General features: G+C 38.1%; 1 protein-coding gene across 3 annotated transcripts in view; it reads left to right on the forward strand.

The window, feature by feature from the left end:
• The window catches only part of GALNT5 (polypeptide N-acetylgalactosaminyltransferase 5), a 56,236-nt gene extending 30,288 nt beyond the window's left edge, over window positions 1-25,948 (forward strand). The window contains exons 4-11 of one of the 3 annotated variants that reach the window (XR_008682175.2): window positions 2,096-2,231; window positions 2,812-2,931; window positions 5,411-5,528; window positions 6,533-6,856; window positions 12,717-12,797; window positions 16,301-16,462; window positions 18,807-19,316; window positions 20,858-25,948. Coding sequence is in view for 2 of the 3 variants with exons in the window: in XM_055398218.2 (XP_055254193.2) it covers window positions 2,096-2,231; window positions 2,812-2,931; window positions 5,411-5,528; window positions 6,533-6,856; window positions 12,717-12,797; window positions 16,301-16,462; window positions 18,807-18,947 (1,082 nt within the window). In the remaining variant the exon portion in view is untranslated. Of the gene's footprint in view, window positions 1-2,095; window positions 2,232-2,811; window positions 2,932-5,410; window positions 5,529-6,532; window positions 6,857-12,716; window positions 12,798-16,300; window positions 16,463-18,806 lie in introns of all 3 variants that reach the window. The other 2 variants (XM_055398218.2, XM_055398220.2) reach the window with 2 other exon arrangements.
• The last annotated feature ends 1,585 nt before the right edge of the window (window positions 25,949-27,533 follow it).

Raw genomic sequence — 27,533 nt, forward strand, 5'->3', positions numbered from 1 at the left:
CTGCCTGCCAATGCAGGAGACAATAAGAGACATGAGTTTGGTCCCTGGGTCAGGAAGATTCCCTGGAGAAGGCATAGCAACCCCCTCCAGTATTATTGCCTGAAGAATCCATGGACAGAGGAGCCTGGTGGGCTACAGTCGATAGGATTGCACAGAGTTGGACACAACTGAAGCAATTTAGCATGCATGCACAACTGGGTCTGAGATTACACATAGGATTCTGGCCAGGACCCAGATTCCTCTGGTTATGATTCACACACATGCACACGCACACGCACATGCAATCCACTTGTACAGAATCATTTACAACAATGTAGACCATTGTGATGCAGGTCACGAAGCAACAGTTAGAACTGGACATGGAACAACAGACTGGTTCCAATTAGGAAAAGGAGTACGTCAAGGTTGTATATTGTCACCCTGCTTATTTAACTTATATGCAGAGTACATCATGAGGAACGCTGGGCTGGAAGAAGCACAAGCTGGAATCAAGATTGCTGGGAGAAATATCAATAACCTCAGATATGCAGATGACACTACCCTTATGGCAGAAAGTGAAGAGGAACTCAAAAGCCTCTTGATGAAAGTGAAAGAGAGTGAAAAGGTTGGCTTGAAGCTCAACATTCAGAAAACAAAGATCATGGCATCTGGTCCCATCACTTCATGGGAAATAGATGGAAAAACAGTGGAAACAGTGTCAGACTTTATTTTTTTGGGCTCCAAAATCACTGCAGATGCTGATTGCAGCCATGAAATTAAAAGACGCTTGCTCCTTGGAAGGAAAGTTATGACCAACCTCGATAGTATTTTAAAAAGCAGAGACATTACTTTGCCAACAAAGGTCCGTCTAGTCAAGGCAATGGTTTTTCCCGTGGTCATGTATGGATGTGAGAGTTGGACTGTGAAGAAAGCTGATCGCCGAAGAATTGATGCTTTTGAACTGTGGTGCTGGAGAAGACTCTTGAGAGTCCCTTATACTGCAAGGAGATCCAACCAGTCCATTCTAGAGGAGATCAATCCTGGATGTTCATTGGAGGGACTGATGCTAAAGCTGAAGCTGCAATACTTTGGCCACCTCATGCGACGAGTTGACTCACTGGAAAAGACTCTGATGCTGGGAAAGGTTGGGGGCGGGAGGAGAAGGGGATGACAGAGAATGAGATGGCTGGATGGCATCACCGACTCTGTGGACATGAGTTTGAGTGAACTCCGGGAGTTGGTGATGGACAGGGAGGCCTGGCGTGCTGTGATTCATGGGGTCGCGGAGAGTCGGACACGACTGAGCGACTGAACTGAACTGAACTGAGACCATTGCGAAAATTTTCATTAGAAAGAGAGTGTTACTTCATACAACTAATAGAACAAAAAAGAATTCATACTTATTCCTGTCCTCCACGTTTCTTTTCTCTTCTCTTCTCCTGTAACTCTTTTTTTTTTAAATTATGGTAAAATACGTACATAAAATTTACTATCTGAGCCATTTTTCAAGAGTACAGTTTACTGTGAAGTACTTTCACATTGTTGAGCAACCAATCTCCAGCACTCCTTTCATCTTGTGAAACTGAACTCTATACCCATTAAACAATTCCTTGTTCCCCCTCTGTAGCACTTTTAAAGCTACCTCCTATCTTACTAGTTCCCCCACTTTAATTTCTTTTCACTTTTATAATGTGGAACGATTTTTCCTCTTCATCATTTCTAAGGCTAAAGTTGGAATCTCAGATTCTTCTTTGTCTTCCGCAAAACAAAGTTTCAGTCCTCCACCCACAAGAGTTAATGGGATTTACCCTGCTTAGAAAGGACAAAAGCAACTACCTTTATACTAAATATTTGCTTCAGAGCCTTGACTCCTCATTCTAAGTGGCTTATCAATTTTTTTTAACCATAAATGATACTTGTCCCAAAAGACTACTAGAAACCAACTTTTTTTCATTTCACTATAGAATGAAATTAAAGAGACAAGAAATTCAGTAAAAAGAAAAGACTACTATACTTACAACCACATTTCTAGAACAATCTCCAGGACCTATGAACATGAAGTACACACACTAAGTATATTGCATTTTCAAATTGTTTTTTTTTTCTGGCTCTCTAGGTGATGTGTTGACATTCTTAGATTCTCACGTGGAATGTAACATTGGCTGGTTGGAACCTCTCCTGGAAAGAGTTTACTTAAGCAGAAAGAAAGTAGCCTGTCCAGTAATTGAAGTCATCAATGATAAGGATATGAGGTAATATTGTCATATTCTACAGGATATTTCTAAGTGACTTTTTAACCAGCAGCAGAAGGTAGTGGTCATACTCCTAAAATGTACAACTTTGTAAATCTAAGTAATACATGGTTTATATGTTTAAATAAAATGAAATACTTGATATATATCATGAGATCAAAGCAGATCTATCCAATTGTTTATTTGATCATCACAAATTCTTAACCCTAAATGTCAATAAATACTAATACTCAGTGTCCAGGACTTTCCTCTTTCTATTCAGCTGAACAGCCAAATATTTATTTTTCTTAAGCTTAGTTCTTTTTGTGGTATGTGTATATATATATGTACATACACATGTATATTCTTAAGTAGGTTTTTTTTCCCTCAAAATGGCCAGTATATTATTAACAGTATGTTAAAAGCAAGCAATCCAGCACTAATGCTAATTATATTCATATCTTTCATTGAAATGTTATTAAAAGCTTTGTGGTGATCTAAAATCATCTTCACAAGTGCTTGTTTCATTCACTTGCACAACACATGGTGTCAGGTTGATTATGTGAATGATCTCAGGTAGCATTTTTTTTTCCTTGACTAGTTACATGACAGTGGACAACTTTCAAAGAGGCATATTTGTGTGGCCAATGAACTTTGGTTGGAGAACAATTCCTCCAGACGTTGTTGCAAAAAACAAAATTAAAGAAACTGATATAATAAGGTAAGTGTGTGAAACTTAAGACTAGGAAGGAGTTGTGTATCTTCTTACAAAGGCATAGGAAGCAATTCCACAAAACAGGCATAAACTGTCATTCATAGAACACCAAGAATTACAGTTCTAGCCGACAGATGAACAAAAGCAAAAACTTTTCCTGGGAAATTACTTGCCCACAGCCAAAACTCACCTTTTAAGTGGCTAATTATATCTTATTCAGCCCTCAACCTGAGAAATTCACTGATACTATTTCTGTTCTCTGGGATTTGCAAACTCAGAAACAGAAGCCACTTAAACGTGCTGCATAAATTCTATATAAACACATATAACACTGAAGTAAACAGGAGTGAAAATTAAGAATAAATAATAGTAATAGAAATATCATTCTAACTGTTTTTGAGTCTAATCCTATACTTTCTCTGGGAGGAGTGCCAAAATCTGTGAATAAAGTGAGAAACAGACACAGAAACTAGATGTAAATTAAAGTTGGGGCTTTATTGCTGGAGAAACTGGATTAAAGAACAGATTTTAGACCTGAAGCTAAAGTGGGGGCTTCATAACCCCTCCCCCTCCCATACCTGTAGGACAAGCACTCTGCCAGCCTCAGCAGAGCAGCAGAAACCCTGGAGCTTTCCTTATTGGAGAAAGAACTTAAGCCAGAAAGTCCCAAAACAAAGTCCGAGCCCAGCCTGTACACTGAAGCATCCTTTTCCTGAACTCACCCCTCCAAATAGTGCCTTATTTTCTTCCGAATGTGATGTTTCACAATTGATACTCCTAACAAGTGAAGGAAGAGTACAACCATTTATTAAGCACTGTGCAACCTCTCTATAACTCTAGGAGAGAGATTGTGGATTTTCCATTATAGAGATAAGGAAATAAAGACCTAAGAGAGTTAAGTAATTTTCCTGGGGATATTTGTTGCTGTTGTTCAGTCGCTAAGTTATGTCCAACTCTTTGCAACCCTATGGACTGCAGTACACCAGGCTTCCCTATTCATCACTGTCTCCCACAGTTTGCTCAAACTCATGTCCATTGAGTTGTTGATGCCATCCAACCATCTCATCCTCTGCCACCCTCTTCTCCTTTTGCCTTCAATCTCCCAGCACTGAGGCCTTTTCCAATGAGTTGACTCTTCACATCAGGTGGCCAAAGTATTGGAGCTTTAGCATCAGTCCTTCCAGTGAATATGCAGGGTTGATTTCCTTTAGGATTGACTGGTTTGATCTCCCTGCAGTCCAAGGGATATATAGCTTGCAAAAGAAGAAATTGGGATTCAAACCCAAATCTGCCTGGATATAATATACTTGCTCTGATCCTACACCTAAAGAACCTCTTTGCCTTTTTCAGACTCCAATTCTGAGAGTCAATGTAGTGATTGAGTTCAGATTTATTTAACATCATGTTAGAAAGAGAATGCATTCTGGATAGTCTGGAAAGGACATTTGGGATTCAGATTTTAAAAATACACATAAATCATGGGGGAAGAGAGCTAGGTGTGGGGCAACGTTTACATTACCGTTGAGATTGCTGCAGAGCTTCCATACAAACCTCTTTCAGCTGGCTCCATGGCAACCACCATGGGACGTGATTACTGCCTTTTATAACTGCTGACTCAAGTGTAGTTTCTCTTCCCCATGATCAATAACAGCAGTGAAGACTCTAGAGTCAGACCCCTTGGGTTTAAGTCTCAACTCTACTATGTACTAGTGGTGTGAGCTTTAAAAAGCTACTTAACCTCTTTATGTCTCTGTTTCTTCACTTTTATATTAACACTAACAGAAGTAGCTACCTCTTGGATTGTTTGGAGAATTAAATCAGATAATACTATATATAAAGTGCTTTAAAAAATATTTGCAAAGAACTTCCCTGATGGTCCATTGGTTAAGCCTCTGAGCTCCTAGTGCAGGGTTCCATCCCTGGTCAGGGAACTAAGAGCCACAGCCCTGCAGCCCAGCCAAGAAAAAAAAAAAAAAAATATATATATATATATATAAGTGTTTGCTACATAACAAACTGTTGTAAAGTTTCTGTATTGTTGAGGCAGTATAGTGGAGAAGAGATCTTAGAGTCAAGCCAGATCCTCTAAATGTGAACCCAAGATATACAGCCCACAGACCAGTGGGTCTGTGAACTTGGAAAATTTTCTTGCCTTTTGGGGCTGTAGTTTCTTAGGGGTACATACTCACAGGATTTTTGTGAGGCCTGAGCACTAAATAACTTATTAAAAATAACATCTCAGGAGAATTTGTGTTGAAGAGTCAAGGCCAAGTAAGAGTCCTAGTTCCAGACCCTGTCTTTGCTGACTCTAATCAAGTTCTGCCGTAAGAACCAGGGAACTTGCCACTTAGGTGTTCTTTGTGACTTTATCCAAGACCTCCCCGCATGTGGTAACTATTCTAAAATGCCTCTTGTTAGGGAACACTCCCTAAAAGTTGAGCTCCCCTGACATGCAAGATTTAAAAGCCAACTTTTCTTTTTGTAGGTGTCCCGTCATGGCAGGTGGATTATTTTCTATTGATAAAAATTACTTTTTTGAACTTGGAACATATGATCCTGGGCTCGATGTTTGGGGTGGAGAAAATATGGAGCTCTCTTTCAAGGTATTGCTGAGTGTTTCTCAAATTATCTTTACAATTAAGAGTCTAGCACTTTTAAATGGTTTCATTTTGCTAATACAATCAGATATGTGACTGCCTCTGGGAGGAAACTTCACAGAAATATTAGGGCCTCTGGATTAATGTCTTCATATCCCAGATTGAATTTGGAAGAATCAATAACTCTCATGAAATTTATTAGCATTCCCTCATATTTCACAACACAGTTTCTGCATCTGAATGTGAGGGAAATAATTGTCTGCCATTTAGTGTAAATGCTGTGGGATGAATATTTGATACAAATAACTCATATATTTTTCTAATATATTAGAAGTAATGAAATTATTTGTAATAGGCCATCTTGGAGAGCACAAGACAGAAGCATTAAAAACAGCCACTAGAGCAGGCCACCAAAAGGCCATACTACAGCAACTTAAGGAAGCTCAGATAATGCTGGGTATTTATATAACCTTTGATTAATATCTGAGAAAGCAGTGGTGGCAGCCATAGTGCAGAGTATCTGCATGACTTGTTTTCCTATGGAGTTGGGTGTATATAGTAATGGGGTGTGACTTTGAGCTCTTGATCAAGAAGGACAGTTTTCAAGTTGTGTTCCACAAGTCAGGTAGATCATCCCAAATGTGAGAAGGGGATATTGAGAAAATTGAAACATATACTCTTTTCCTTGATTCTACTAAAGCAGGAACTTGTGTTACACATTTCATATATTGGGATTCTGTGAGAATTTCTTTAGTAGGGTGGGAGGGAAAGATTTACAATTCAGGAGAGGACAAGAGAAAATATATAATTTAGTAATCCTAAAATGGTTCACAGCAATAGAATAAAATTAAATAAACCTGTTGAGTTTAATTTTCTGTTGAAAAGGATATTAGAAGAGTATTATTCTAACAGGGGGAAAAATGTCACCAGGTGCTTTTTTGTTATTGTTAATTGCCTATGATTTGTGGACAATCATTTGATAACTGGTACATATTCTTAAACTGTTGCAGGTGTGGATGTGTGGTGGCGAAATTGAGATCATTCCCTGTTCCCGAGTGGGACACATATTCCGAAATGACAATCCCTACTCCTTCCCCAAAGACCGGATGAAGACGGTGGAGCGGAACTTGGTGCGAGTGGCTGAGGTCTGGCTGGATGAGTACAAAGAGCTCTTCTACGGCCACGGGGATCACCTCATAGACCAAGGGTTAGATGTCGGAAACCTCACCCAACAGCGTGAACTTCGAAAGAAGCTAAAATGCAAAAGCTTCAAGTGGTACTTGGAGAATGTTTTTCCAGACTTGAAGGCTCCCATTGTGAGGGCAAGTGGTGTGGTAAGTTCAAGCAGCAACTTCAAATCTGACTTTGTGAAAATACAAGGTAAAAACCTTTTTAAAATGTATGGGGAAGAATGAATTATTACTTTGTAAATAAGCACCAAGTATGAGTGCAGAGGAGACAAAGTGTGGTTTGTCTTGACTGCACATATTAGGTAAACTTGAGGAAGGCTTCCAGGAAGTCATGTTTATTGATTAATTCAGCAAACACCTACCAAGTGTCAAGAAACCAGGCATTATTTAAGAACCGGACTATAGGGTAATGAATAAAGTAGATTGATCCCTTCTCTGTGGAACTTAAAGCTGAGTAGGATAGAAAGATATTAAAGAAATAAGCAAGCAAAGTGTAAATTTAAAAAATATAGTAGCTTTTAATCAGGGAACTGGCCACAAGTGATGAATTATTCTTGAGTAGTCAACTCTATGAAGACACTGAAGGCCAGGTCTGAAAGACCAAGAGTCCACCATGCTGCAGAGAGCCCCGGGCAAAGGATGTCACTTATGCAAAAACTCAAGTGACAGTTTGAGGCATTCAGGAACTAGAAAGAAGGTGGATGTTGTTATCAAGGTGTGAGGAGGTAGGAGGAATGGCGCCAGATGAAGGTCAAGAGGGAGAAGGAGTTGGCTCACACAGGTCCTTGTGGAAGAGTAAGGATTTTCTCTCTCTCATCTTTTTCTCTTTCTTTTTTCAGAATGTAATTGGAAGTTACTGAGTAGGGTTAAGCAATGGGATGACATGGTTTATTTAGAGTTTTATAGATTTCAAAGAGGGATTGAAAAATAACAGAAACTGTCAGACAACAGCACAGAAAATTCCAGGGCACAAAATAACATACCAAAAGGAAAGAAGTCAAACTTGATAGGTTGGACAGAGTACAAAGCTAAGAAAACTTTAAGGAAGGAGAAAAAACTCTTTTAAAAAGCCATTTCAAACCCTTTCTAGGAGTGAGGCTTAATTTGAAGAGGATGGCAAGAGATGAGGATCTTTACCATATACTAAGTTTAGAGAAGCGAAGACCCATTTTTTTTTTCTTTTAAAAAGCCATTTCAAACCCTTTCTAGGAGTGAGGCTTAATTTGAAGAGGATGGCAAGAGATGAGGATCTTTACCATATACTAAGTTTAGAGAAGCGAAGACCCATTTTTTTTTTCCATTTCTCCCTAGGAAGTGTATTGTACAAACCATCTTTCTCTACCTACCGAATTTCCTGATGATAAGAACACTTAGGCCATTTCCCTTGATGGCATAAGGGAGATTCTGGAAAAGTGGGAAAGAGAGAAAACAAGTCTAAGAATTTGTTCTGCTTTCATAAAATTCAACTGACACATAAGTATATGTAACCGGTTTGTGTATAACATAAATGCCCGTCTTTGTAGATCAAAATGCAATAACTTCAGAGGTTCAACTTGATTATTTTATCTTAGATAATTCTTTAGGAAGAATACCCCGAGTTTATATACTGTTCAAGTAATATGCCTGTAAAATAAACTTACATTTTTTAAAACTCTATTTCTTAAGCAGGATAAAAGAAAACGAAATTCTCAACATAGTAATTTTTTCCTGTCCTAAAAACACAGAATCTCAGTAAGAGCATTACTGGACTTTAACCACCAGAGGGAACTAAAAAACTATCTTTTGCCTCCTCTTTGAGGCTAGCTTGACTATTCAAATTTTGAAGAGCTTTTCTAATGAAAGAGCTTTCTCTTGATGCCTGAGCTACAATACAACAAAATGCAGAAATGATTTTAATAAATTCTTTCTGTTTTCCTCCTTATTTGTTGCCTTCCTTAGACCAATTTTAATAAAGATGACATTTGTTCCCTCTAAAGCAACAAGTAGGGAGCATTATTACCATTAAAAAAAGGACCTTTCTCCAGGAAATTCAAAGGAAGTTTAACTAAATCATTATTTTGGATCAATAATCTTGTAAAGTTCCAAAAAACTAAAATCCACAACTTTTTGTTACTTGCTCCATATCATTCCTTCTTTCAACCTACACACCTAGGAAAGTTTGACTTTTTAAAAATAAGAATAAATCTTTTTTCACTGAACCAAAAATATTTGGAAATAATAAAAGAACCTCAGCAATAATTTGAACTTTATTGGATTTAACTCAGCAAACAGCTTCTAGTCTAGCGTCTACCAATTCTGGGATAAACCATAGAAAACTCCAACCTCCTAAATGGGAGAATGAAATAAATCAAAATGGATAATTTAAAACTTATACATACTTCCTGATTTTAAACTATAAAGGTGGCATAGAAATACAAGAAGCCATTCTTAAGTAATCTTTTAAAACTTTGAACAGAGTTACAGATTTTACCATTTGTTATAAACTGGTATATATGATTTAACCAGAACCAAAAGAAAATTAGTATTGTGTGAATTCTGAAGCACTTTTAACATGTTGTAGGAATAATGTGGACTTTCTTGAGTTTTACACATTCATAAGTAAATGGTCTGTATCTCGTGCCTTTGTTGGTTTTCTATGAGCTGTAGTTTCTGGGAAGTGAGCAGCTCTCATTCCTGTAACTCTTGTAATCCAGTCATTCGTGTGCCTCCTTCATGAGGATTCAGTATGGCTGTGGTGCTGTTATCCCTCTGATAGGAACTCTAACTCAGTGTAAAGCCCCAAAGGTCTGTTGCTGCTGCTGCTGCTGCTAAGTTACTTCAGTCGTGTCCGACTCTGTGTGACCCCATAGACGGAAGCCCACCAGGCTCCCCTGTCCCTGGGATTCTCCAGGCAAGAACACTGGAGTGGGTTGCCATTTCCTTCTCCAATGTGTGAAAGTGGAAAGTGAAAAGTGAAAGTGAAGTCGCTCAGTCGTGTCCGACCCTTAGCGACCCCACGGACTGCAGCCTACCAGGCTCCTCCATCCATGGTATTTTCTAGGCAATAGTACTGGAGTGGCTTGCCATTGCCTTCTCCGAAAGGTCTGCTACTTATTTTTATTTTATATTGTACTATATTTCATTTACAGTGCTGTGTTTGTTTCAGGTGTATAGCAAAGTGATACAGTCATATATATATATATGAATTAACAAAAGCAGTTCCCATCTTTTGATGGGGTGCTCATGGTTTATAACATAAATGGCATTATTTTGAGAGAGGGATAACTTAGGTATGGCATTGGGTTTTTCTTCTTTTTGCAGCCTGAGGCAGTTGTAAAATAACTTAATGTAGCTTTTTACAACTGTGTATTCTATAGTATTTTTTCTTTTGGTGAAATTTTAACTGTTAATGTTTTTGGCATTGTGCTTTGTACCATTTATTAAATAAAATTAAAAAAAGGAAATACGATTGTATGGTTTACAATAAAAGCATAGATGTATTTTTTTTAAGGAGAGCCCGGTTTTCAAAATTATTCATAACGAGAGAAAGAATATCAATTCTAGCACTTCATAGACCATTTCTATATGAATGAAGGAAAGCAGTTTCCCCAGTAATTTCTAAAAGGAGGGAAGAGAAATATATCTTCAAATAAAGTGAGGAAGAGGGAAGCAAGGAATAGAAAATGTTTCTCTCCTCCTCGTGCCTTTTAGTGCTTGGAAGAAGGGTTTGTGAGAAATAAATACAAAGCAATCAATTAAACCAGGGGTTCCCAAACACTGTTCTGGGCAAAGTTTTGCTGTCAAAGAGGATTCTGTGGTCACATGTATTTGGCAAACTCTTGTACCACATTCCCTCTGCACTCAGTACCGGAGGTTCTGAGAGGTTCCGGAGTAGGGCAACCTGGTCAGCTGTCCTAAAGTCAGTTTTCCAAACTCACTTGAAGATATTTTCTGCATAATCTACAGGTACAGGAGTTTTTGTTTGTTTGTCTTCTCTGTTAAGATCAACAGGGACACCATTTCCTTTCTTTCAACTCCAGGATTATTCTACCTCCACACATGACTGTTAACTCTTTCCTGAAGTTCATGGTGGTGGATTCCTCCTATGAGTTCTGACAGCTCCCACTAATGATAGAGTGTGTGTGTGTGTGTGTGTGTGTGTGCATGTGTGCATGAGCTCAGTCACCCACTCATGCCTGATCCTTTGCAACCCCATGCACTGTAGCCCACCAGGCTCCTCTGTCCGTGGACTTTTCCAGGCAAGCGTACTAGAGTGGGTTGCCATTTCCTTCTCCAGGGGATCTTCCCAACCCAGAGATTGAACTTGCATCTCTTGTGCCTCCTGCATTGGCAGGCTGATTCTTTATCACTGTGCCACCTGGGAAGCCAATTGTCTTCTCCCAAATCTGGCACTTTAAATTTTTTCTTTTTGCAGCTTGAGGCAGTTGTAAAATAACTTAATGTAGCTTTTTACAACTGTGTATTCTATAGTATTTTTTCATTTGATGAAATTTTAACTGTTAGTGTTTTTGGCATTGTGCTTTGTACCATTTATTAAATAAAAATTAAAAATAAATAAATAAATTGTGAATAGAGCTTCCTTTGAGGATTTCTGTTGGAGAGTCTGTTCTTCTAGAATTGTTTTGCATGTTGGTCACCCCAGAAACAACAAAACTGGTAGATTTTAATATTTTTTTTCAGTACTTTGAGGGTTCTGTCAGGTTTCCTAGTCAATGCAACTGGTGTGTGCATCTCAAACTCAAATGAAGGTTGATGTAAGGTTTCAGATTCCCTTGGGAGAAGCTTCCCCTTTATCTCCCAGTGCTAATGAATAAATTGTTTTTCCTTGTACACCATTCCACCCAGGGCCTAACATTTTCGCTTTCCATCATGTGTGGAAGAACTCAACTCCAGGTTTTTTCATATTCAGGATCAGTCCCCTGCTTACCAGTATTTGCCATTTTACCTATTGTTTTTAGGTTTTGTTCTTCACTTTCTTGACCCTAAAGATGCCCCCTACTTTCTTGTAGGAAAAATTAAGCATGTAAAAGTGCAAACCAACTCACTGAGCACTGTGTTATGAAATCTGACAACTCTGTGAGCACCCCAACTTGTGCCCTACAGTGCTCCCTAGTTAGAGCTCTTGGTTCGTTACCCTGGAACAGGAGAGGATGCAAATAGTGTCCCTGGCCACAGAAACCACCCCACTTGCCAGCACAGGGCGCTTCCCTGAGTGTAGACTGAACTCTGCACAGCTCTTCCAGAAGTCTTTAAAATTCAAATTGTGTTATACCATTAACCCACCTTCTCTTTAGACCTGCCCAGAATGTCAGAGGGAGCAAGGGAATCAACATTTCTCTGCATTAAATGGTGACTTACAGACAGCTGCCTCCATGTTGGACCCTGCAAATCCATTAAAAACCTGGGGGTCTGCCAGAAAGTGTCTTTAAGCTTGGCTCCATACTAGCGTTCGTGACTTCCCTGTAATGAATTGTAGCTTGCCTGAGTCATTAGGAAGATTCTGACTGGGAGTCAGCTGGAATCTGCTGTTTTTGAAAGACTCAATTTATCTATGATTCAGTGCCTAAGCAGTCAGATAGCTTGGAGGGGTCAACCAGGGAACAGAGCTCATAACCACTGCTTTGATTAAATTGCAAGTATGTGCACTGACTTTTAATATATGCATCAGACAAACTTGAAACAAGAAAATAACTGCTTTTCATGCCACCTTTTGCTCTTTTCCTGTTCAGCATTCCAGGAAAGGGTTAATTAAAAGCTTCTGTGTGTTGGCTCTGCGGCTGAATCACAGGCCTAAATTGACAGATTGAAGCTGTACTTCAGCAAGATTACATTATGTCCCTGTTAGAGATAGCAACCAATAAAATCGTATAGTGCTAAGTAATGCTAAGCTATTAACTTAACTATCTTTAACCTTATTATTGTTTTATATTCTGTGTTTTCTGAATGTCTTGTTCTACTTTAAAATATTTTGTTCTTAATGCGTATTTTATGTTTTGCTTTCTAGCTTATTAATGTGGCCTTGGGTAAATGCATTTCCATCAGAAACACCACAGCCATTCTGGAAGACTGTGATGGGAGCAGCAAGGTACACTGAGCTGGGGTTTTCTCTCACAGTCAGTATAGCTGATAGTGCTAGTGTGGTTGATAGGTGAAGGCTGTCACACATTCATCACTCACTGGAGATGGTTTTATTGCCTATGGAAACTATAATTAATTTTCACATTTTTGTATCATCATAAGGTTGGTGACATTTAGGGTCCATCTGTAAATGTAAAAGACAGTGACAAAGGGAATAAAGGTGGATACTTTAGTCAACCCACCATGGACCCAGTTCTGGTTCCATCATTTGTAAAAATGCATTAACTGCAAATTCCTTAACCCTTAGGTGAATGGCAATGATAATAGTGCTGGCCCCAAAGCTGTTGTGAGGATGGAATTACATACTACACAGGAAGCCTATAAAATAATATCAAATATTTGGTGCTCTATAAATATTCACTGCTATAGTAATAAAGACAAAAATGAGAAAAGTAACGCATTACATATAAAGACAAAATGATAAAAATAAAGTCATACAAATTCTTAAATAATTGATCTAAGGGAGCAGTTTTGTTCTCCGATTCCACCCGTCCTCCCTGCTCCCCGACCTGGGTACTCCTGAGGGAGTAACGCAAATAGCACAATTCATGATCCACGGTGGAAAGCTCTACAGCCAAACTTCAACAAATCCGAGCACAGTATTTAGGGGAGGGCGTAGGGCCTGGGAAAACAGAGCCATGACTCTGTAGAGCTCTGAGCGATGGCACCTCCCTCTCCAACATATGCTCCTACCCACTCTCATTCTGCTCGGACAGTTATCAGCTTGGCTGCTATATTGGACTCACAGGAACATGGATTCAGGAGTCAAACTCAACCTCCTAAAACTGCAGATAACTGTTTGCCAAAGAAATTATTTTGTGATGGGAATCTCGGCTTGCTTTGCCTTGTTAGAGATATTACTTTATTTTCAAGCACATCCCATGTTTACTTCTTAATTCAAAGCTGCTGCTAGGAAAATAAAAAGATATTTTTGTCATCTCTGTTGATATAATTCAGCCACGGATTGTAAACTTGAAGTTAATAGAATTCTTTCTTAATTAGGAAAGAGGAGACAGAAGGGAAGAGAAAGTGTCAAAAATTAATTGAAAGAAATAATTTTCATGCATTAAGAATTCAAAAAGGAAATCAAGTCATAAAGTATAAGACAAAACCATAAATAATCCAAATTATATGAACGTAAACTATTAAATAATATGCAGTCCTTCAAGACTCATCATTTTAGTGACTTTTTTTGTCTGATTAATCAGTATTTTACATGAAAACCCAAGTTCTCAATAACCATTGAGTCTCTCAAAGGGATGCTAGAAGGTAAAAAGTATGAATCATGTCGCCTCTGCTTTCCACAAACTTCCATCTTCATTTTTTGTCTTGTCACTCATTTTTAGCTTCTGTTTCATTGGGTTGGTTTGAGTAATTAAACATAAAGAATCATGGAGGAAGTTAACTTATTTTTGGCAGAATTAACAAGGCTTAATATTAAGCCACTAACTGTAGGATTCATCCATAAAAGCTCAAAAGAAATAAAACCCTAGGACTGAACCATCAAGCCCTAGCTTCACCTTACTTAAGATGTCTTCTTAGTTACTAACTTTTCAATCAGTTAAAATGTCCCTTTTCAATAAATCCTTGTATTATGACACACATCCATGCTTCTCTAATTCAATGTGCATTCAGGTCATCTGGGGAGTTTGTTACAATGCAGATTCTGATTCAGTAGGTCCTTAGCAAGGACTGAAATTCAGCATTTCCAACTAGCTCCCAGGAGATGCTAATGTTAGTCCAGGGACTACTGTTTGAATGGAAAGTTCTAACACAGTAACATACTTGATAATCTAAGTTAAATCCCAATCACATTACAATGATGCATTAGATAAAACTATTTAGGTAGATTTTAGCAGCAGTCTATTTTTTTAAATATGTTTACATTGGTGTAAAACAACCTCATATATGCAGATGACACCACCCTTATGGCAGAAAGTGAAGAACTAAAGACCCTCTTGATGAAAGTGAAAGAAGAGAGTGAAAAAGTTGGCTTAAAGCTCAACATTCAGAAAGCTAAGATCATGGCATCCAGTCCCATCACTTCATGGGAAATAGATAGGGAAACAGTGGAAACAGTGGCTGACTTTATTTTTGGGTGATCCAAAATCACTGCAGATGGTGACTGCAGCCATGAAATTAAAAGACGCTTACTCCTTGGAAGGAAAGTTGTGACCAACCTAGACAACATATTAAAAAGCAGAGACATTACTTTGCCAACAAAGGTCCATCTAGTCAAAGACCATACATCTAGTCATGTATGGATGTGAGAGTTGGACTATGAAGAAAGCTGAGCACAGAAGAATTGGTGCTTTTGAACTGTGGTGTTGGAGAAGACTCTTGAGAGTCCTTTGGACTGCAAGGAGATCCAACCAGTCCATCCTAAAGGAGATCAGTCCTGGGTGTTCATTGGACGGACTGATGTTGAAGCTGAAACTCCAATACTTTGGCCACCTGATGCAAAGAGCTGACTCACTGGAAAAGACCCTGATGCTGGGAAAGATTGAGGACAGGAGAAGAAGGGGACGACAGAGGATGAGATGGTTGGAAGGCATCACCAACTCAATGGACATGAGTTGGGTAAACTCCGGGAGTTGGTAATGAACAGAAAGGCCTGGCATTCTGTGGTTCATGGGGTCGCAAAGAGTCAGACACCACTGAGCGACTGAACTGAAAACAACAAATTTCCTATAGACCCAGTGCTTTAGAGTATATTGACCAGGCAGATAGAACTAAGTTTTTTAAAAAATTATAAAAATTAAAAACACAGTCCCATTACCTAAATCTATTTATTTTAGACACTGGCAACTCCCCCAAACTGGACTTCTCCAAGAGGAGTTTCTGTGAACTGGGGGATATTAACACAATGCAACCTGGTGATTCTTTGTGCTATCAGTAAAGAAAGATTTTTAACCTTTCCTATAATAGAACACAGCCTCTAGGAGTCCAATTTTCTAGTATTAAAAAAATAAGCATAGTAATTCCCATTGAAGTCATTTAGGACTGGGACTTGGCTTTTCCTCTAGCCCCAGTGACTAGGGGCCTGGATCATGTGGTGGTTTGAATGCTCCAATACTTCAAGTACTAGGTTAGCCTGGCACTCAGAACACCTAAAAGGGCACCCATTCACAGACATGAACTAATTGTACTAAATGATTGTTTTATTATTGCAGCTAGCACATTGATGTCTTACTGTGTGCTCAACACTTGTCAGACATTACTCCATGTTTTAGAGATAGACACTGTTGCTATCCAACGTAAAAATTACAAAAATGAGATCAGACAGGGTAAAAATACGGCCATACTATCAGAATTAAAAGTGGCAATACCAGGATTTTGAACATAAAACATCTGACTAGAGTGCCTATATTCTTAAGCATTACTAATAAAAATGTTTAGCAAAGAGTTTGCTGCCGAAAGTCACCTTCTCCTTATACATTTTCCCCACAGCTTCAGCAATTTAATTACACCTGGTTAAGGCTTATTAAACACGGAGCGTGGTGCTTAGCTCCTATGCTTGATAACGGGGCCCTGAGGCTGCACCTTTGTGATAACAGAAACAAAGGGCTAAGATGGCTGCATAAATCAACATCAGTCTTCCGTCCAGAACTGGTAAGCAAAATATTTGTACCTCTTCCTTACCACAAATCCAACTTTTCATTAAATGCAACATAAACCCTCCTTGTCAGCTTCCTCAATCAGAGGTTTTAAATGTGTAAGGGACAATAGAGGCAGTGTAAAAGTTCTCACACAGAGATAAACAGATTGTTTTAATATATAAATTGTTGAGCCCTTTTTGATTCTTTTAACAAAATTTACTTCAATTATTTCTGTTATCATCTTTATTTCTGAAAGTCATTTGCTTCTTAAAGTCAGTTAGCAATGCCAAAAGTCAGGCTTATGGCTTAGAACTGGTTCTCATTGATTACCAGAAAAATTTATAGGGAGAGTAGATGGGAAAGCAAGAAGCAGTGTGCTTCCCCCAGCCCTGCGCTTAGTATGAATCTGTTTCCCCTTCCTGCCTCCTTTCCTTAAAGAGGTTTTCTCATGTCCTCTGGCTCCTGAAGACTTAGGCTCTGTAGAGTCTCTGGGTGCTGCAGTCCGTTCCAACCAGCTTGCAGGTGCTGACCGTGTGCAGCTCTTGCCAACTTCACATTCAGTGATGTCACATTGGTGATTTGAAACCAACCATGACAGGAGTATTTACAAAACCCCATGCTAGAAATCAAGGGATGGTTTTCCAGAGGTCAAGTTGTAGATATTAACCAGAACAACCATGCCCTATCCTATTCACTGTCCAAGTACTCTGCTTTCCCCAATCATATTTTAGTAAGATACAAAGTCATAAGTTTTCTGTAGGATCTTTGAATGGCAGGAATAATTTCAGGCCTGCCTTCTCAAATTTTCTTCTGTCTCACTAGCAGGTAACCACCAAACCCACTGAATGAGTAGTGAGTGTGTGGAGACCATCATCTTGCTCAGGGATGACCCCAAAGTTTGCACACTTTTTCCATTGGAATGTCTCCATTCTTTCTGATGTCAAAGCCAGTGACTGATCTCTTCATGACTTTTTTTTTTTTTTTCCTGCTCAGGATAAAATTAGGACCTAAGCATCACACTCTCCAATCTTCCTTTCCGTACCTCATCCCTATTATATTTGAGGGATCTCTTTACAATTCACCAGCAGATTACTATAGCTAATCCAGATCTCAGTGTCATCTTTTTTACAAATCCTTGAAGTTACACAAGTATCTTATTTCTAAAATTCTAAAAGGGTGACAATATTCTGGTTTTTTTTTTGTTTTTTTTTTTTGGCTGTGCTGGGTCTTCTCTGCTACAGGGGCTTTCTCTAGTTGCAGCAAGCAGGGGTCACTCTCTAGTTGCTGTGCATGGGCCTCTCATTGAGGTGGCTTCTCCCGCTGTGGAGCACAGGCTCTAGGGAATACAGACTTCGGAAGTTGTGGCACCTGGGCCTAGTTGCCCACATTCCACGGCATGTGGAATCTTCCCAGATCATGGATTGAACCTGTGTCTCTTGCAATGGCAGGCAGATTCTCAGCCACTGGGCCACCAGGGAAGTCCAAGGGTGACAATGTTTTTGTAAGAATATCTTTAAAATAAATTATGTAAAGTCACCTCTATTTGATAAAATTTTAGAGCATTTCAAAACCTGTGTGTGTGTGTGTTAGTGGTTCAGCTGTGTTCAACTCTTTGCAACCCCATGGACTGTAGCCTACCAGGCTCCTCTATCTATAGAATTCTCCAGGCAAAAATGTTTAAAATGACCTTTGTCACAGTTATGGATATTTGAGAGGATTGATAGGTGAAAAACTTATAAACTCATGAGCAAGGTGTAAGTAAGTTATTGACAATTTCTAGGATGTTTAATAAGTATTAATCAATAATAGAACCCTCTGAAATACCTGTGACTTCTTCTAGTTATATCTGGACTTTCTGGACATTGGGCATTATGTTCTATCAGAGAACATGGTAAGGAACTCGTAAATAAAATACATCATTTCTAACACATTTTATTGTAAATTTTCATTCTAAGGCATGAACTTAAGAAATTAACTAACTTATTTTTTGTGATGGTATTTTTTTTTTTTTCTTTACTACCATCCATGAGGGAGCCAGTCACCATATACAGTAAACACCACCTGGAGTTATTTCCTTTAAATAATACAGTTATCAGCCATATCATCAGAAAATTCATCTTTTGCTTCATGAAGAACTAAAAGTTGTAGCTTGGAGAGTGTGAGAATTTAGTTTAAGATAAAGACAAATTTAATACTGTCTAAAGTCTGGTTTATGTTATTAATTTATTTCAGGGGAATTCCTAAAAAATAAAAAATGAAATTACCTTTTTTAAAAATTGGTAATTGGTTTTAATTTCTTTGCATCACAATTGTTAAATTCAGCCTATGGCTCATTATCAGATCCCCTTTCTCTCCAGGTGAACCACATTGTTTTTGGAAACTATCATCAGTTGTTATGCTTGGAAGGCAATTTTACTCAGAAGACTCTGAAAATTGCTCCTTGTGACCCAGCAAAGCCATATCAAAAGTGGAAATTTGAAAACTATTATGAAGACTGAAGAGGAACTGATATTTTTACCTAGCAAGCCCACAGACACTGCGAATTTGACAGTGAACTTCATGACTATATTACCCCATGATAGTTTAAAATTTTCAAAATTAATAACATTTAAATGGAAGATTTTTTTTAAAAAATCACAGTATTTGAGATACCAAAATTTAACTCAGGGAGACAATCCAACATTGAATTGGAGTCCTTCTTCAGCACTAGGTGTCCTTTTGAATTGCCTGCTTTCCACTCTCTGCTGGAACAAAGCCTGCCAGTTGTCCCATGCCATCTAACAGGTAACCAGAAATGAAGACAGAACTTGGAGAAGCACAGTGACGTTCAATGATGGCTGATCATAACCAGCTCTTTTGACCCACAAGTATGTATAATTAATGAGAACCTGGTCCTTTAGTCGCCAGTTTTTCCTCAAAAATAAAAGAGGTAGAAGGAAAGAAAGAAAGGAAGAAAGAAAGAAAAGTACTTGCGTTCCTAGACTAAAAGGCCTCAGAAACACACAGCTTTCACCTTGGTGAAATCTCTCCCAACCACATGCATGCTTACCTAATGTTAGAAATAATATTAATACAATACTCCTTGATGGCAGGGTTTTGATCTAGATGACTGTATAATGATTTTCCTACTCTGAGTCAGTGGAAAATTTCTAAGTGAGGAAGTCAAATGCTTAATCAATTCTAGACATGGATGTTCCCATTCATTTTGTGCTTTTAAACTGCACTTTAAAAAATGGCCATACAAGTAGCTTCTAGATTTATGTGGATATTAAACAAGGGAAAAAAAATGCAAAGAAATACAGACTGCATCACTTCACACAGTTGTAACTGAAAATAAATTTCATCATTGAACCTACTCTAATATAGAACCAAATAAGAGAAGTTAAAATGAATAAAGCAGAAATAGAGCACTGAAAAATATTAAAGTTCTCTATGTGAAAACACTACTTTATATTCAGTAGCATTCACACAGATTAAGTATGCTAAAACAGGCTTCACATGATTTCAAGGTAGAAATAAAGTGAAGGAGACTTAAGAAAGGGGAAGAGAACAATAACCACAGTGAGGAAGAGAGTTAAGAGAAAAATGTCCTAGATTTAGCCAAAATAAGGAAGGGGATCTTGCACCTCTGTGGGGGAGAAAAGAATAAATGCCTAGATGTAGACCTAAAGGTAACACTGATAAATTTGGAGAAAATCCCAGTATTACTTTGATCCAAATTGAGTACCTAATCTTAGGTATGCCAAAACTTAGTCATACTGAAAGATATCTTAGAAAACCTGATAACCCTTGCATTCACTTGGTAGAAATTTGATGTCCAGCAGACACATTACCTATCTAAAAATCCCAGGCCAGTTAGTAAGAGAATCAGGATTAGAATTAGAATCAGGGTTAGATTACATTAGATCTCTGGAATCAGGATCTCCAGAGATGGGGCCACCAGCCTAACCAAAATTGCTCCATGACACTCTTAAAAAAAAATACATAAATTTTTTGGTTGAGGTCGGGTGTCTGGAGAATAATCATGCTGTTGCTGCTGCTGCTAAGTCACTCCAGTCGTGTCCAACTCTGTGCGACCCCACAGACAGAAGCCCACCAGGCTTCCCCGTCCCTGGGATTTTCTAGGCAAGAGTACTGGAGTGGCTTGCCATTGCCTTCATGCTTGTTAATATTTAAAAAAGAAACATGTGCAATTGAGTTGACGGTGAAACTTGGTGTCCTTAGTTCTGATTTCCTATTAAAACTTTAATTTCCAATTAATTACACAAAAGCAGAGCAATAACTAAGAACTGGAAGGGGAAATAGTTTTGAACATTTGTATCATATTTAAGATATTTTATGTAAATAATTGATATTGCAGATGAGATGAGAAAATGACTAGTAAATGAGATCATTCTTTTCAAAACAGCACTACGCAGGGGATAAAACACAGTTGCCAAAGGACTAATTGAGTTGCTGACCAAACTCAATGTGCTGGATGCCCTATGCAATTCTTTGTGTAAGTGCAAAAATGTTGAAAGGTTTTCTGCCAGTCTAATGAATCTCTTTTTATTAAAAAACAGTTTCCACCAAAATTGTCAACTCTATTCAGAAAAAGATGAGTTATGTTTTGGATAGGTTTATCTTTAGGTATACCAGCTGAAGAAATTCAAATGTTTTTGCTCAAAAGAACCCTCTGTGACCTGTTTGGTGTATTCTCCTCCTGGCTTTACTTTGACATACTTATTATGGGAAACTATATTTGAATCCATATTGTCAGTATAGCAAAGAACTATTTTCATACATCACATGTTTGTTCTTGGGTAGAATTTTTTAGACAGCTTTTACCATGTTTTCCCACTTTCTCTAAGAAGCAAGGCAATAATCATTAGTTAGAAATCATATGGACCTCACCTTAAGAGTATTGACTAATTGTGAAATCTACTACCAACATTCTTTTAAGCAATGTGCTCTAAATTTTTATTTTCTGGAAACAGTAATAAAGGTATAAATGCCTCTAGATATTCTGGTACTTCTAATGATAAACCCTTGGATGAGACACATTAGGGTCTTAATCAGCCCTGAGTTCTTCAATAAGGGGTTCTGTTCTTAGGGCCTTTATAGAGTTTTCCCTGGATTAGCTTAAGCTATTTATTACCTTTTCCTAGAAAAATATATATGCATCTTATTACCTTGAACACAAGCATAGTTGATAATATTTTACAGGTCTTATTGGCTCAAAAACTAACTTACCAAACCATCTGAGTACTTCTGAGCCTTCCAGTTTGCACAATTCTTTTCTCATTTTCAACCGCTACTCTCTTGAAGGATGACACAGCTGTTGTTAGTACAACTGTGTTTTATCACCAGCATCAAATTTGCTCAGTTCAGATTGTTGATATTCAATCAACTGTCATTCACAAGGGCAAAAAATTACCATGCACCGTGATCATAATGTATCATTAGCTTTTGACTAATTTGGAAATACTTTCTTGAATATTAAAGCATATTTCCTTTAGAATAACCTTTGAGATTGTAAAGGGGAAAATGTACCAGTTATAGTGTAGGAATTCAATTTTCCCAGTCAATCTTGATTTTATGGATGGCTTAGAATGATTTTCAAGAGGCTGTCATGCAAGAGAAAGGAATTGCAGTACACCAGACAGTACCGTTTTTGTTTTAATAGCTTTATCTTCCACATTCAAACATAGAAAACAAATTCCATCTCAAAAGAAAGTCCACGATCTTGAATAAAAACAAGGAAATTACAAGAAATAAAGAGAAAAGAGATGGGACTAATTACCTGAGTACCTACTATGTGCTAGGCATTGTTTGTGCCTCGGCTCAGTCTGTGCACAGCTCAGTGAGGTGAGTCTCCTCCTCATTATCCTCATTAGACGAGGATGATCGAGAGGGATTATCTCAGGTCACACCCTGGAAAGAGTTAAAATCCAGATTCCATTCTATCAGGCTCAAAAAAAACAAACAAACAGTGAGCCTCTTTCACTAAACCATGCTTCTATGATTTTTTTTTATTCTTTTTCCTTTTCTTCCTTTCTCTACCTCTTCTTCTTTTTTCTTTTTCTTCTCCTTTTCTTTCTATTTCTTCTTTTATAAGTACGGCAGGTAACTCAGGTGGGCTCAGTTAAAACCCTTTGGTACAGAGTCACATCTTTTTGGTGATGAGATGTGATTTTTGGTGATTTGATGTGACATTTTGGTCAAATCGTTTTGGGATCTTGAACCAACAGGAAATAGAGGCTTCACTCCTTTCTGTTAAACAACTGAAGTGTAGGCTTAAGGATAGTTATATTCACACACTTCACAGTGGTCTTATCTCCTGACTTCACGCAGGACTTATTCCTTTCCATTTCCTAGAACAAGTGTGAGAGAGAGAAGTGGACATAGAGAGACTGCTTCTCTGTGAATGATATTACCAACTCTTTGTTCCCTTAACCATTAATCAAAGCTGACAGATTGCTTAATTTGAGCACAGGTGGGAAGTGGAAAATTAGAGTCCTTAAATTTAAAACAAAAACCAAGTCTTGTAACTTTCACTTCACTGTGTAGATTGTCACCAGAGTGCTTTTACAAAAAACTTTGCATGAGTGTATTCAACAATTGCCAGAAGCCAAGAACCTTGACATGAGAAAAGGAACAGTAACCACAGCTTATATACATAAATATTTATTTTGGACAAATAGTCATTTCACAGACGGCTTTGAACAAGTCATGTAAAACAGTATCTCCAATCATTTGGCCACCTGATGCAAAGAGGCAACTCATTGGAAAAGACCCTGAAGCTAGAAAAGATTGAAGGCAAAAGGAGAAGGGGACGACAGAGGATGAAATAGTTAGATAGCATCATCAACTCAATGGACATGAACTGAGTAAACTTAGGGAGACAGTGAAGGACAGGGGAGCCTGGCATGCTGTAGTCCGTGGGGTCATAAAGAATCGAACATGACTTAATAATTAAAAAACATAAAAAATATTATCTACTCCTGGTGAAGTTTAGTGGATGGAATTTCGAGTGTTTCTGGTATTTGTGTCTAAAATAAAGGAAAAATAAATACCATGACACTAAATAGATTTAATGCCCCTGCTTTCAACCTAAAGAGTCAACTGGTAGCTATCACTATGATTGGGGTCTCTTTGAAAGTTTATTGTGAGTCTTTGCTTTCCAAAAACACAAAATTCTTTATTTTCCAACAAATAGAGCAACTTCTAATATACTGAGTTTCTAATGACAACGTTTGCCATCAAATAAGTTGTAACAAATAATTTCTTTGGAAATGAGGCTTTCCTATTTTGTTATTGATGGATGGATTTTTCCCACTCAAGGATGTTGGTCCTAGATATCTATATAAAGTCTTTATGTTAGATATTGAAACTAAAACATATATATATATATAAATGGCTGCAAGAATACACAGAAGAACTATACAAAAAAGATCTTCATGACCCAGATAATCACTATTGTGTGATCACTCACCTAGAGCCAGACATCTTGGAATGTGAAGTCAAGTGGGCCTTAGAAAACATCACTATGAATAAAGCTAGTGGAGGTGATGGAATTCCAGTTGAGCTATTTCAAATCCTGAAAGATGATGCTGTGAAAGTGCTGCACTCAATATGCCAGCAAATTTGGAAAACCCAGCAGTGGCCACTGGAAAAGGTCAGTCTTCATTCCAATCCCAAAGAAAGGCAATGCCAAAGAATGCACAAACTACCGCACAATTGCACTCATCTCACACGCTAGTAAAGTCATGCTCAAAATCTTCGAAGCCAGGCTTCAGCAATACATGAACCGTGAACTTCTAGATGTTCAAGCTGGTTTTAGAAAAGGCAGAGGAACCAGAGATCAAATTGCCAACATCCACTGGAACATGGAAAAAGCAAGAGAGTTCCAGAAAAACATCTATTTCTGCTTCATTGACTATGCCAAAGCCTTTGACTGTGTGGATCACAATAAACTGTGGAAAATTCTTAAGAGATGGGAATACCAGACCACCTGACCTGCCTCTCGAGAAACCTATATGCAGGTCAGGAAGCAACAGTTAGAACTGGACATGGAACAACAGACTGGTTCCAAATAGGAAATGGAGTACATCAAGGATGTATATTGTCACCCTGCTTATTTAACTTATAGGCAGAGTACATCATAAGAAATGCTGGGCTGGAAGAAGCACAAGCTGGAATCAAGAATCAAGCTGGGAAAAATATCGGTAACCTCAGATATGCAGATGACACCACCCTTATGGCAGTAAGTGAAGAGGAACTAAAAAGCCTCTTGATGAAAGTGAAAGAGGAGAGTGAACAAGTTGGCTTAAAGCTCAACATTCAGAAAACTAAGCTCATGGCATCTGATCCCATCACTTCATGGGAAATAGATGGGGAAACAGTGTCAGACTTAATTTTTCTGGGCTCCAAAATCACTGCGGATGCTGATTGCAGCCAGGAAATTAAAAGACGCTTACTCCTTGGAAGGAAAGTTATGACCAACCTAGATAGTATATTAAAAAGCAGAGACATTACTTTGCCAACCAAGGTCCGTCTAGTCAAGGTAATGGTTTTTCCAGTGGTCATGTATGGATGTGAGAGTTGGACTGTGAAGAAAGCTGATCACCAAAGAATTGATGCTTTTGAACTGTGGTGTTGGAGAAGACTCTTGAGAGTCCCTTGGACTGCAGGGAGATCCAACTAGTCCATCCTAAAGGAGATCAGTCCTGGGTGTTCATTGGAAGGACTGATGTTGAAGCTGAAACTCCAATACTTTGGCCACCTCATGTGCAGAATGACTCCTTGGAAAAGACCCTGATGCTGGGAGGGATTGGGGGCAGGAGGAGGAGGGGACGACAGAGGATGAGATGGCTGGATGGCATCACTGACTCAATGGACATGAGTTTGTGTAAACTCCAGGAGTTGGTGATTAAACAATTAGACAGGGAGGCCTGGCGTGCTACGATTCATGGGGTTGCAAAGAGTCAGACACAACTGAGCAACTGAATTGAACTGAACTGATGCTTCTATATTTTATACTTTGAACTGACAGAAAGTAAAACCAAGAGTTTCTACAAATAAAGAAAAATTTTAAAATGTTTTGAGATATTTTTAAGTCTCTTTTAAGTACACAGCTTTGTCTGCATCTGGCTTTCTGTACGAAAGAATCTCATGTGGACTTTTACTCTGGCTATTATTTTCCAGATATTAGAGGAGTAATCAAGCTAAATTATCAGGATCCTTGTTATTCAGCTTAGGTTTATACATATGTCTTAATTCTCCCTCAAACAACTGCCTGAATGTTGCTCAGTTCAGTCGCCTAGCCACGTCCAACTCTTTGCAACCCCATGGACTGCAGCACACCAAGCTTCTCTGCCCATCACCAACTCCCGGAGCTTGCTCAAACTCAATTCCATGGAGTCAGTGATGCCATCCAACCTTCTCATCCTCTGTCATCCACTTCTCCTCCTGCCTTCAATCTTTCCCAGCATCAGGATCTTTTCCAACAAGTCAGTTCTTCACATCAGGAGGCCAAATTATTGGAGTTTCAGCTTCAGCATCAGTCCTTCCAATGAATATTCAGGACTGATTTCCTTTTGGACTGGTTGTATCTCCTTGCAGTCCAAGGGACTCTCAAGAGTCCTCTCCAACACCACAGTTCAAAAGTATCAATTCTTCGGTGCTCAGCTTTCTTTATAGTCCAACTCTCACATCCATACATGACTACTGTATGGAATGTTCCTAGTTTTATGCATATTAACTATAAGAGGTGGGCACAAAAAAAGAGAAGGCAAAGGTTAATTAGTGAATTTTGTTATTGATTACCTAAGTTTCTAAGTAAAAGTTCAATTACCTTTCAGATTCATATCCCAAACTCTTTCAAACTGGTAGTTAATTACAAAGCTCTTTGATTTTATAGTTTTGCATATATCTGGGTGATTTCCACTGCTCATTACTACCCATGTGTTTATGTTGATTGCATGTTCTACTTACCTTCTGTTCTTCACACATTTTGGTATTCATATTTATTTGTTACTGTCTGATATTCTATAATATTAGCAAATGTTTGCTATACTTTTGACATTACTTTTTATAGCCCTCTTACTTTTATGGAGCAGTGAAAATTTAGGCTTTAAAAGAAGTAGTACCTTTCTCATATGGTCAGACATATTTCTTCTTTATGATATGCTGGTGTTTCTTCTTTTTCTATAATTCTCTATTATTACTTATTTTAAATGTTTTCTTATCATTTTGAAAAACTTAAATGCCCATTCTCCATTTGAAAATGTTCCAAAAGTACTACACCATGTAAATACATAAAACAGTTACTATAAAAACATCAGCATAGTTTACATCAGTGTTTTACCTTAGAGACTACAAAGATATATAAATATGTATGTGTTTCAAGTTGTTGGAATTAAGATGCATCTAAAACAATAGTTCAGTTCCCGTAAAAAAAAAATAGAAATGTTTCATGAACATTACATATCTACCCATCAGAAATTCTTTTTGCAATTTCATATACAAGTATTTTAAGACCTTTTAGAAATAAATAATGCAAATGAGTTAAAATAAGGTGTTCTCTTGATTTTTGAAAAAGCATTTATTGATGGTCTTAATAGCGCTGATATGCAAGGGTTCTTCTAAATTTTAAAAGGCAACTAGAGAAAGTAAAATCTAGACACCAAAAAAAACAAGGATACAAACTTTTATTGAGAACAAGCAAACACAGAAGTTCTTTGTTTAAACTGTTAATAGGTAGATCGATAGAGTCTGATATACATGCTGTGTCTTTAAAGGTAGCATTATATGAAGGGTAAGTTTTATATTGACAGAGAAATAGAGCTGTTATTATTTCCTGTTCACCCAGCATCTAAGGAAAATAAAAAGTCATGCAAGACATATCAGCGTTTTCATAATAAATCAGTTCTCCCTCGTAACAGCTACCAGAGTCCTTCTTCCATCCCTGAACCTTGAATCCCAAAGGCAGTAAGCCTTCAAATGTAGCTCCCAATTTGTATTCTTAATATGTCCCATATGTTTTTCAAATGTTAAATACCCACCCCCTACAACTGGAACCAGACCTTTGTCTTTCCTAAGTT

This window comes from Moschus berezovskii, chromosome 2 (genome assembly GCF_049115385.1).
Source record: "Moschus berezovskii isolate FMDL1 chromosome 2, NW_MosBer_1.0, whole genome shotgun sequence".
NCBI lineage: Eukaryota > Metazoa > Chordata > Mammalia > Artiodactyla > Moschidae > Moschus > Moschus berezovskii.